The sequence below is a fragment of the Melopsittacus undulatus genome, chromosome 1 (genome assembly GCF_012275295.1).
Source record: "Melopsittacus undulatus isolate bMelUnd1 chromosome 1, bMelUnd1.mat.Z, whole genome shotgun sequence".
NCBI lineage: Eukaryota > Metazoa > Chordata > Aves > Psittaciformes > Psittaculidae > Melopsittacus > Melopsittacus undulatus.
In genome coordinates this window covers 137,904,427-137,917,040 of record NC_047527.1, presented here as the reverse complement: position 1 = coordinate 137,917,040, position 12,614 = coordinate 137,904,427, and the positions used below count along the sequence as shown (strand labels likewise).

At 40.6% G+C, this 12,614-nt stretch overlaps 1 protein-coding gene across 1 annotated transcript in view; it reads right to left on the bottom strand.

Moving 5' to 3' along the window:
- COLQ (collagen like tail subunit of asymmetric acetylcholinesterase) overlaps nucleotides 1–12,614 on the bottom strand; it is a 40,664-nt gene that overhangs the window by 10,480 nt on the left and 17,570 nt on the right. The window contains exons 4-11 of the mRNA XM_034065056.1: nucleotides 12,377–12,421; nucleotides 11,659–11,685; nucleotides 9,905–9,976; nucleotides 7,484–7,546; nucleotides 6,418–6,444; nucleotides 5,721–5,765; nucleotides 4,951–4,986; nucleotides 3,973–4,053 (exon numbers count right to left, since the gene is read on the bottom strand). Coding sequence (XP_033920947.1) covers nucleotides 3,973–4,053; nucleotides 4,951–4,986; nucleotides 5,721–5,765; nucleotides 6,418–6,444; nucleotides 7,484–7,546; nucleotides 9,905–9,976; nucleotides 11,659–11,685; nucleotides 12,377–12,421 — 396 coding nt within the window. The remainder of the gene's footprint in view (nucleotides 1–3,972; nucleotides 4,054–4,950; nucleotides 4,987–5,720; nucleotides 5,766–6,417; nucleotides 6,445–7,483; nucleotides 7,547–9,904; nucleotides 9,977–11,658; nucleotides 11,686–12,376; nucleotides 12,422–12,614) is intronic.

Genomic DNA, 12,614 nt, shown 5'->3' with positions numbered 1-12,614 from the left:
GCCATCTTTCAGAAGGACACTAATGACTTTGAAGCCCACACTGTTTCCAGAAGTACCTTAGGTGTCTGGACTCCTGTGTCTCCTTAACTTTCACCACAGGTATAGCTACATTAACAAATCACAAGGCAAGCAAGGGCTTGGCTTTAAGAAGTGCGATCTAGTGTGTGGCAAGCCCATACTGACAAATAGTGTTTTTCCAGTACCCTATCTCTCAGTCAAAGCGCTGTAACATTATCTATGGGAGATGAGCTTGCACTCAGTTACCATGCAATAGCTAATATTCTGCAAAATCAGCCCTAATTTGCCTCCTGAGTTCCTGTTTCTGCAGCCATGACCTTAGGCATTTGAAATTTTCACCCTAGAATTATTCAGCACCTTCATATTTACGCTCCTGAATTTAATATGGTGACACTTATTAAAAATACCTATATTTATCTTCCTGCTCAAGCACTCTCCAAGGCTTGGGTTTCCCAGTTTTATATTTCGGAAGCATATTACATAGCTTAAATTTTAAGTATCTGATTAGATTTTATGTAACAGTATACATTATTTAGTATAACAAAAATGGTGTATGTTGTGTAAGCTTTCTTTTAATAAGAAGGGAGATGAGTTCCTCAAAGATGGTGTAATTCTAGGTTAATGTAAATTCACGAGCTTATGATGAGTTGTTACACGTCTAGTTGCAGAGTAATAAGGCATATGGGGTAATGTATGCTAGAATAATCTGTTGTTGTATAATATGTCATATTCCATGGATACATTTGAATGTTGAGGAAGGTTGATTTTGCCGTGGCCCATAAAGAACTTAATCGAATATTTGCCTTGTTTAATCCTATTAGGTAAGCTCTGTGCCATCACACTGTTCCAGGATTTATGTGAATGTCAACGATGCTGATCCCTAATTACTTCTTACATTATGCAACACAGAATGAGCAGACCAGGATTTTGTAGCCCCAAAGAAGTCTGTGGGAAACCTCTTTCCCCCACAGAACAGTGATCTGGCAGAGACAAGCCAGTGCCAGTTGGACATGTACTGCCTGAAAATGAGCTGTCTTCTATGTCTCCTGCTTTGGAGGAGTGATTGCTTAATGCTCTCTTGCTTAGCGCAGATGGATTAAATAATAATGGTGGAGATTTATATTAAACATGTTTGCTTGCTTCTTTTCAAATGTACGCATGGCATCAGAGAAGCTTTCCCCAGGGACAATATTTATATTCCCTTCCTTTCTTTCAAAGTAACATTGTCTAAAGCCCTGAGTCACTCCTCCTTATCAAGACTGAAACACTAAACTTGCTCCTTAGGGTCAAGTCCCAGGTTACAAAGCTTTAGGTGTTATAGCTCAGAGGGCAATGAGGCTGTGACTTGTGACTCCCACCTCCTGGTCACCTTTTAGGAAGAGCCTGCCCAGAGGCAAGGGAGAGCTGAAGAAGTCAGTGAGATAATCAAGACACATCTTGAAATGGAAGCGGAAGTGACACCTTCCTAATTTAGCTGCTTTTATCTAAGGATGTCAGGGGGATCAAGAGACAGGAAATGGCCCCATGTTGATGGAAACTATCTTCTCAGCTGAATAAACAGCCAGACAACTACAGCACTTAAATGCAGCACCCAGACCCACAGAGCCTTAAAATGCCACTGTCAAGTTTTTTCAAAGGATTAGAAAAAAAGCAAGGTTTTCATGCAGAAGACCAATACTAAGACTGCTTTCAGGGCATGAGAAAGGTTTGTGTATTGAGCCTTGGGCCTAGAAATCCTAATTTAGGGCCAGACTACAGTTCTTTCAGTCACACAGATTGTTGCCTTAAATTGTGGCATGCCTTATGCCACCACTTTTTTTTAAGACATGGTGGAATGTGACAAAATGTTGAAGGTCAAGTAAGGAACATGCTGTGTTCAGGTTGATCTACAGGTGCTGTGTCTTCTCTTTGTCTTGTGCTATAGAAAGACATTGTGTGAGCATTACTTTGACCCGACAGATGAGCACAGTTCATAGAAACAACAAGCAAAACCAAAAGAGAAGAGAGCACACATCAGCCTTTAAGACCTGATAAACCAAGGACAAAACCCCCATTTCTTGTGGGTCACAAAGCAGATGTGCTTTGCACAGACTTTCCCTACTTGGTGACCTGTTTTCTTTTCCTAACACCCAACTTTCAGTTTTTCCCCACACTGGCTATTCTTTCACTTCAGATATTAGCTGACAGCATCAAAGCCCTAGAAGCAGATGTGTCTCTGTTTGCAGCGCTGGGCATAACCAGACTGCGAACAAAATACATTCAGCTAAGCCTGTTAATCACCTCATCTACAAGCTCCTGTGTCTGAGCAGATACAGATGTACATTAACACCAAGTGAGTGTAGCGAGAACAGGTTCCCTTCCCTGTTGGTCAGCAGAAAGAAACAGGCTCTGAGGCAGCAATTCAGAGCACCAGGGACTCGTCTCCTTCGTACCCACAGTATAATTGTTTAAAATGAATACAAAAGGAAAGGTTCACTCAAAGAGGCCCATTTGGTGACTTGAACGGGTAACTGTACTAATGTTGTTACCTCCTCCTTGGAAAATGCTATAGCAGAGGAGTCAATACCAAATTTACACACAACTCCTGGTCTTTACAATTCAACTGAAAGTCTGAGAAAAATAGTTCTACCAGCATAATTATTTTGAACTCTAAATAAGGACTGTTTGTCAGCTATCCCATTCCTGAACAGGTTCCATACAAGATTACCGTTCCTTAAAGTCACTATGTGTCTTCCTGACCTTTCTCAGAGCAGAAGAAGAATCTATCCTTGGCATGCAGTACTATTGTGAGAACTGCCATATGAATATCTAGTCTAACACATCAGTCTTGATTTAGAGTTAACAGAGGAAATGGGAGAAACAGAGAGGGTGTTTTAGTGCACTGAATGCCAAACACCTCCAAGACCTTGTGGCTGTGAAAGCTGATCTGTGCTGACCAACACCTGAGTCTGTGCAAAGGCTGAATCAACCAAATTGGATAGTTTGAACAGAAAGCATCTTCCAGGCAGGCTAGGTAGCAAGGGCAGAGCCTGAATATACTCTGGGTAAACAATTTGTACCTGCGCTAGAAACCCAGAGTGCATTACAATGCAGTACAAGGCTGCATGTTGGACATGTAGACCAGTGTTTTTCATTGCCACCGCACACACACCAGTTTAATCCATTACAGTACACCATTCCTAGCGTACAGGCAGCTCCTGCCAGTGCACACAAGCAGTGGTTTTATTAGCAGTAGTGTACCTCTTGACACTGGTGAGCCAGGGAGAAAATACATGGACTGGCAATGGGATCTCCCTTGCAAGATGCTAATGCTGCCCTTTCTGCCCACGGCTGAGGTGAGGAAGAGTTAGATTTTGTACCATCAACAGCAATCCCTCTCCCCATTCAGAAGCTCAGAAGGCAGGTGTTTCCACACAAACCTTCTTTCACTCATCCCAGGAACCTGCTATTGTGAGGGATAGAGGATGGCATTGGGTGTTGAATTTTGGATATACCCCATTTGCCATGGCAGCCTGCCTGTAAATCAAGCAGCCCTGCTCCCTAAGTCAGCTTCACGGTTAGGATCTACAAAGTGTAAGGCACCACAATGTTATATCCCACACTAAGACCTGAACCTTGCATCTACTATCTAACCATCAGGTGGGGCTGAGACTGTAGCTCTGTGTTGCTTAGGACTCAAAGGAGGTGTTCATGGTCTGGTCAAGCTCTAGTCAATGAGTTCATTACCAAGCCAGGAAAAATATGATTTTCCCCATGTTGCAAGGCCAGAGAGCTGAATGCTACAGACAAGGTTCCAGCCCTAAAGCTGAGGCTTTAACTCCTGCATAGCCTGTACACGTATAAGAGGGGCTTCAGAATTTGTCTGCTCCTCATGTGATAAAGTGCCTGGTATCACACAAGCACACACCACACATATGCCACGAGTCACAGGAAAAGGAAACACCATGGTCCTACTTGTTTGCCTCGTTTTCCAGGTCTTCCTATAGGTCCTCTGTGTCCTGGTACTCCTGATTGTCCCTTCGGGCCCATCTCTCCCTTGGTGGGTGCAGAGGGAAGAAAGCAGGATGTGAGTACATGGTTGTACCTGCCTTATACGAAGCAGCAGATGGATGGTGCTTTCATTTACATGATTCCTCTGGATAATGCTGGCGCTGTTTCTTTTTCAAAAATCCAAAATTCAATTAAATATTTTCAACCAAGTGTAAAATAAAAAATATTGCTTAAAATTTCCCTGAAAAATCCTTTATTTAAGAGGAGGCCAAATGGAAAGACCAGAAACATGCTCAGAGATGTGGAGAGGCCAAGGCTAGCAAAACTCTTTAATGCCTTGGCAATATCTTGCTTTGCTGTTAAGATGGAGGTATAATAAAATCACTCAGGGAAAGGGAAGTGAATTCACTCATCTTATAGCCTCTTTAGAAGCAACAATTATTTCCTTATCCTAATTTCAGAGACAAGATCTGATCACATCTTAAAATTATCCTCCTTTAGAGTTTCTATCCAGAAGCCAATATCCAAATTTTATTGTTTTTCAAGTACAGATTTATGATGACATAAAAACTGGTCAGGGTTATCACTGCTATTTGTAGTAGTGCCATTTGAATTCAGAGTACCAAGAAGGAAATGTTTATAAGCTTCAAATGAATAATCTCCAAACAATTAGGGCAGTTATGAATCTGTAAACAAGGGTTTGAATATATTAAACAGGAGGAAAATTATAACTAAACCAGTGTTCTGAGGAAAAAAGAGAAACAATTAATGACTAAATTTCAGGGTTTTCTCCTCAGATAAAAGGTCTGAAGAATTTGATCATCAGTCTAAGAAGTCAGGTATGACTTTCAGTGTCTTATACTTTCCAGGATGTCCCTGAAACCATTGACTGACCCTGTGTCAGCACTTAACACAGCTCCCCAACACATCACAGCCACTTACTTTTTGTCCCAGCATTCCAGGGAAGCCTATTTCTCCCTACAAAGTAAAAGAACAAAAATGATAAAAAAATGTGGAGTCATCTTTGCCAAAGCAGCATATTCCTTGGACACAAGAAGAACAAGTGCCATGTACAGATACTGGTTAAAGAAACCCACACTGTGATTCAGCACTGTGGGTGATGCAGTAGGTGGAGAATTATAAACACAATTTTACTGTAAATCCCCCTGTACAGTAACACTATTCCTCTGCCACCTGCTTCCTCTCCTCCAGCAAGGACTTCCTGATTGTATTTTGTCTGCAGGCAGCTCTGCTACCTGGGCAGCTCCTGCGTTTTGGAATAGCATTTCTCCATTTACATCAGAAACAGTTTACTTTTCCTTTCTCAGTTAAAAGAACCCCCAAGCCACGAATCTTACCCCTCCTTTTCCCTCCTATCCTCAGCATTATCATTCACCAGTTAAAACCATTTTGGCAAGCTGTTGGGGTTCTGGACTGCACAGGCCAGGAGAGTCTGAGGTTATCCCCAAGGAATTCCCCCCTGACTTGTGAGCCCCTCTGTGTACTGGCACTGGAGGGCACATGGACATGGATGCTCTCCCACCACCCTCCTGTCAGGCAGGACCACTGCCTTCCCTCCCCACTCTTGCTCTCCAAGGAAGATGCCTCCAGGCTCCCTTCCTCCAACCCATTCCTGGTTTTTGCCATCAGAATTACATTAGTCCTCATGTGCACATTCAGCTAAAGCTCACAGCTTTAGAAAAGAAAATTACCTGGTCTCCTTTGACTCCTTTGTCACCCCTGTCACCTCTGGATCCCTGGAAGGAGATAACAGGGTAATAACAGCTTAATTACTACCATTTCATGAGGAAGCAATATATATTTCTCCCACATGAGGCGTTTTTGGAGTCACACATAATAAAGTATTATCTTCAGAAGGTGGCATATGGTTTGATACCCTAAAATGTTTCCCTTTTACTTTCATTGACATTACAACAGAATAAAAAGTAAGGCTTGCAGGAAAAGGGACTCATTCTCCCCAGATAATTACTTTAAATAGGTGCTTTCCTGGATATAATACTTCCAAACTTGATTTTTGCCCCACTTGGCTTCATCTAAGTTGAGGCTCCATTGTAAGGTCTTACAGTAAAAACTGTCTGTGTGTCAAAGTATATATATGTTGTCTAAATAAACCAGAGGGACAACTAAGAATTATCATACCCATTCTACAGATGGAGAAGCTATAATGAGGTGCATTGTAGTAATTTGTTCACAAGACAGTGTAAAACTCACTTCTTCAGCATCCCAGCCCAAAACACAAGACCATGCTCCTTACTGATGCCTGTTTTCGTTTCTCAGTGGGACCTTTGGACTTCACCCCATCAAAACCCAGTCTCATTTCTACAGTTACTTTTTTTGCATAACTGTTTCCAATGGTTAAATTACACATTATTCTGTTGTCACACTGACCTTTTCTCCTCTAGTTCCAGGAAAACCCTAAAGGGAATGATAGACACTTTAATGCTTCTGGCTTTCAACATCACCCAAGAAGCTGAACTTTCAAACTTTGAAGTGAAGAAAAAGAGTGAAGCACAAATAATTAACTGCATCAACTTGTAAATGCAAATGAGTATTTACAGCTTCTAAAATTGCACTGAAACAGAACTATGAAACATGAGTTAAAGGCAAGACAACTCAGCCCAAAAGCCAACATGAAAAAGCCGGGTAAAGCTAGCAGGTTTGATATTGCTTTAAAATTGAGACAAGGGAGATAAAATGTAGCTGAATAAAGCCTTAGATGACACAATTAATAATCTAAAATATTTTTAGCAATAGTCTTCTTCTTCTGGGTTGTTGTGTTTAGGTCCCCTGTCATCCTCCCCCTCCCCCCCCCATGGAACATCTCTAAATTATATGTAGGTAACCTTCTAATGTGAAGATTACTATAAACACAAGTTTTTCTTTCAGAAACATACAATAATCAAGGGTGTTCAATTCTTCTTTCCAAGCCTTTATTTGAATAAACTGACTGCACAATCTTTTTCAAGTACCTAAAAATATTGTGGCTTAAATTTGTAAGGGCAAAGGCTATGCTATAGACCATGATGTGCAGATACTAGAATGTACAGACCAAACTGTGCTTACTATCTGACTGTCAATACATATGCATAGATTTAGTAGAGGACCAAAATGATCTCCAGTCTTGTGAGGTGGGTGGAAAACATTGCAGACATGATTTAATACCACAGATATACTAAACAACTCCAGTTTTGTAGTGGGATACAATTATATACAAGTTTTGCTTTTAACATAAATTTTTGCATTAGAATAATCTATACCTAAGCATTTTTATGAAAAGCCAAAAACACAGCCAAGCCCAACCAGACAACATAACCTTGCTTGAGGAACACATCTTTTAAGCTGTATTAGAAAAGATGCATCTTGAGAAATGCTTTCCAGCCAATTCATGAAGGAAGCAGCTGTCAGCAGAGCGTTAGAAACCAATGTCTGAAAATGCAGCGTTTGGTTAACAAACCTTGGAGCCCATTGGTCCTCTTGTACCTGGCAATCCCATCACACCCAACTCTCCCTTTTCACCCTAAAGGGGTCAATAAAGAGAGTTATTCATTGTGGCTCTCTGATGAGGTCATATTTGAATGTCTGACAGTTCAGCAGTTGAGGTTTTATGTCAAATGATTGAGACAAGCCTGACCTTGGTGTAGTATGGTAGTCTGAGGTCTATATTTCAATTATATCCTGCCTGAGTCCTCATATGTTATCTTATCCTTCTATTGGCATCTTCTTGGATGCATAACTTGTGCTTCAGTTTTGCCAGATGCTATTAAAGGACATGCAAACAAATTAGAAGCAGCAGTGCATCATTTTTTTCTGCATGAAGGTACATTTTCTCTACCCAGCCTCACTTCCACTGAATTGCAGAAAATAAAACTATTCTGCTGCAAGTCTTTATGTCTTGGGAAAACACAGTGACTAGTTTTATTGCAGCTCTGAGACATCATGTGCTTTATAGTGGTTTGGAGCCAGTAAATCATGAAAAGGCTTTACAACAACTTTTCTGGCTGCTGCCAGCTAATTATATCTAGCGTGAAATACAGAGCAGTCCCTGCAGACATGCAGTAGCACTACAGCAGAATACAGTTGGCTCTTACTCTCCTTTGGCTTTCACTGTCCTAGAAATGAAGAGGATTCTCACATTGGCTTCTGCTCCAGCAGAAGTTCAGAAAAGACGTGAAGAAACAAAGTAGAAGTAAGGATTAGACCAACACTGTGTCAAAGAAAGAGAAGTAAGGAGACACAGCTAAAAACCAGAAGGCACAGAGATGGGAATGAGAGAAAAAAACAAAGTAAAACAAAACAAAGAGCATCTTACTGGAGATGCTTACAGCAAGAAGAGGATGCAGCAAATGACTACAGAAGATGAGTATCAGGAGTCTGCGAAGATGAAAGATGAGGAGAGAAAGGAAAGAGAGACACAACCAATGGAAGCAAGCACAGAGATCTGCTGGCCTCTATTTGACTGGAGCCTTTACTGACAAGTAGGAATCTGAAATTTATAAAGACCAGGAGACATGAAAATGTGAACCCATCTAAGGAACACAGGAGACAGGTATCAGAGGAGACAGTAAAAGCAGAAGAATTGGAATCAAACAGCAAGTACCTCTTGCAGTCAAAGTATAGGAAAAAGTATTACTACTGAATATGAAGGATGCTCCTGGAAGTGTGATGAAAAAGCGTAACAATAGGCAAAGGGGAGATAGTATCAAAATTAGGAAGACTTTGTAAATAAAACTAAAGCTTACATAAGGAAAGGCCAAGTGAATGATTTTTCTGACTACTCTGCTCTTAGTACTAAGACTGTGAGAGAAGGAGGTAATTGAAGCTTCCTTCTACCCTCACTGCCCCTACTGTCAGAAATCACAGCACACAACGCGTTTTCAGGAGGGACACCATTTGCTATCTCACAGTTCAAAGTGAACATTGTCTCCTTTTAAGCAACACTCTTGTTGCTTACCTACATTCTATAACATGATGTTTTTCATCTAACACAGTGAAGATGTGTTAGGGTTGAGGGTCTGCTTTCCAGATGTGGCTTGAATTCAGAAGTCACATACTCTAATTCTTGTAGTCCTCTGAGGTGGGGGCACCAGTCTTCACGGAGCAAAGATTTACCGGAAAATGTAGCTTTGAATTAAACATTGTGTGCAGTTCTTTTGCCTGATGCACACCAAATTGAAGGAAAGCAAGTCATCTCAAAAGTCCAGTAGAAACGCCATATACTGTGGCTTCTGTGAAGAGCTGTATAGATTTTGCATCATATAATACTCAGCAAAGGACTGCCCTGAAGCTTTTTTATAATAAACGCAAAGGAAGCAACCACTCAGCAGTAGCAAAGCATGTCCTGACATTTCTTCTGCTGTTGGTTATTAAAAGTCACAGGAATAAATGTCTGTTTGTACGGGAATTAACTTCAAAGATGTGATCAGTAATCCACATGGTTTGTAATCTCCTTCCCCTAAAACCAGCCTGGTGTTTTCCCTCTGATTGCATGGGCCCATAGTTGTGCTGCCAAGAACACATTCAGGCAAAGAGATCATCATAAAGAACACTGATGATGATCAGCTTTAAAGCACTGATCAATGTGATTGTGAGACACCAGTGGTTATCAATGAGTCTTCATTAGATTAATTTTCAGTTTCCCTCTGACATATTTTAATCAACATAAGAAGTGCTACAGGGGTTAGGATGAAGGTGGATAAACCTAACCCTGGACTAGGCAGGTCTTTGCAAAGCAGTGTAAGAAACAGGACAAACACTGCTGCAACTTCCCAGCCTCCAGCAGATAATCACTTAGAGACTTCCCAATGACTTCCCATGACAACTCTCATGTTCAGATGGTGATATTGAACAGGTTATTCTGTGTAAATTTTAGTCTTACCTTCGGCCCCATAGGTCCAGGCCATCCTATTGGTCCTGGCATTCCAGGGACACCCGGAGGACCTGGTCTACCCTTGAACGGAAAACACCAATTACAACAATTCATGCAACATCATTCCTACACACAGGCCTCCACTGCAAACAGGAGATATGGAGGAATAAAGTATTTTCAGCAAAAGACCTGAAAATGCTTCTTTACCTTGTTTTCAATACAAAAACTACTATATTATATTCATAGTACAGTTTATGTTGATGCTGCTGGAGGAGGGCTTACAGAAATACCAAATTATACTGATTCAAATAAGCAGTTCAGCTACACAGTAAATCTACATGCAGTTAAAATAATTATCCTAAAACCCCAGTGTGAATAACCTAAATCTTCTTTTCATTTAATAATACAATGTAAATCAAAAAGACTTGCATGTAGTCATATCAGTACATATCTATGTTAAGAACAGAAACAGGTTTTTAGCTGAGATATTTCTACATTTATTTACTGTTATTTTGAACATTCCCATATTACTAACAGCTACTTTATTAGCTACTTTATGACTAGGGATAACAACATACATACAGTTATTTATCTATTTTAATTACTGTCTGTAAATCACTGTTTGAGTATCTCCTAAAATGCTGCAAATTAGTGCTACTCCACTGCTTTATGCAACTTGACAATATGATCTTAGAAATGTCCTTATGATATCCAGGGCCATAAATGACCTCCCACAAACCAGACAACTTTTAGCAAGGGTTAAACTGTTTTATTTCCAACTTGAGTACCTTCTCTTTCTGGACTTATTAGTTTATTTTAGAAGAGTAAGTACTGATGTACTACATTTAAGGATTTAAGGTTGCACTTTCTTGTAGATTGGTGGGTGACCCTCTCTGAGACATTACAATTTTGAACTCTTGAATTTATATAAGTAATATCTTTGTTTACTGTAGGGCATTTGCAATTTAGATTAAAGAAAAAGAACTCTTCTGTTTATTTGCTTCATATCTATCTGAATTACTGATTGGTGTTAAAATCCTTTGTATGTTATTTAAAAGGTGTTAAAATCCTTGGTGTATTATTAGAAGGGTATTTCTTTTCCTGGTTAGTGACTACCCTCTGCTTATCTCTGATTTCATCCTGCATTGCTGTCTTCTTTCAAAGTTAATTACATTAAATGGAGGTACTTAGTGACTGAGGTAACGTATTCTGTTTCATCACATGTAGGGACACATTTCGGACAGCATATCATGGCTCACGTGTCACCAAGCATAGGACTGTAGTCAGCATATTGTATTGGTGCCAGAACTTTGGAAGTGTAATCATTAATGGCTATCCCCCTTTTGGGGGTATTTTTCTGAGCCTTGTTTAGACTTTGGAGAAGTAAAAAGTTTAATGTTGTTTTGGACTTTTCTTCATGCACCTTTTGTGATAGCTCGCATAATCCTCTTTCCCTGTCCACAGAAGGCATAGGTCAGGTAACTTCCCATTCTGTTTGAATTGTCTGGCCAGAGATGTATGCTTTTAATAAGGGAATTTGTTGAATGCAAACCAGCTGGGACAGGTCTCCAAACCAGAGGGCCCAGCTCTCCAGCCTTCATCCAGAGCTCCCTACCACCCACCGGTGGTACCAGGAGAAACAGCACATACAGGTTAAACTTGAACATTAGCTAATCTTTACCTAACTATTGTCTGCACCCCTCTCTGACAGCTGTTACATGTCAAGTATTAGGTGGGCTCTGAGAGAGCACTTTTGTTCATACCTTTCTTCCTGGCCTGCCAATCTCCCCCTGCCAGAGAAAGGAACATGTTAGTCCCATAGGCACCACACAAAGCACAGAGGTTCATTTGTCAATGCATTTATATGAAAAATAATAACAATTTGGGAATACCTTTGTGTTCAGGGCTTTGCTTCCAAAGGCAAAATGAGAAAAATTGCTGTAAGAAAGCTCCTTGGTTTTTCCTGTGTTCTCAGCCCTAATTCTACAGTCATCCCCTTGTATAGTAAAGCACATAATTATGTGTCCCACTTCAGGTATAAGGCCCCTAAAATCATCATCATGAAGCAAATGACCAAACTTAACATATAGGACAATTTTAACATCTGAGCTGACCCATGCAATTAACATGCATGGAGAGCTCTGCTTTTCATGTCCTTCCAGAAGGACAGGACATTCAAAAGCCTTTGGATCAGTATGATCACTGACTTGTGCACCTGAGCTGCTTTCTTAACACATACTGTAGACAGAGGTAGCTATGGTGAGAAGCCATAAAAAATGCATAGACTGAAAACATACACTGAAATATGAAGCTTTAAATTATAGATTCAAACTATTTCAGAGCCTTACATTCAAATTAAACCAAACCCCCAACATCAGTAAGGCCCACCCTTCACTAAACAAAAGGAAAAAAGTGAACATGCCCCCACCCCCTTCTTTCTTCCTCAAAAACACAACAAACTCCATATCAAGAGACACTTACTTTATCCCCTTTTGGTCCCATTATACCAGGAATTCCTTGTGGGCCCTAGGGAGAAAAGTGAATACTGTTATTAAACTACGTTAGTAAGGAGGCACTGGTGGTTGTCTTCCCTCCACCCCTGACCCTGTAGGTGCCTCCTGGGAATAAAGTTTGGGATGTTGGATATGGTGTTTGAACATGGCCTCTAAATGCCAAGTCTCTGCCATTCCTGAATGGCAGGCTTGAGAACTGGGCTGAT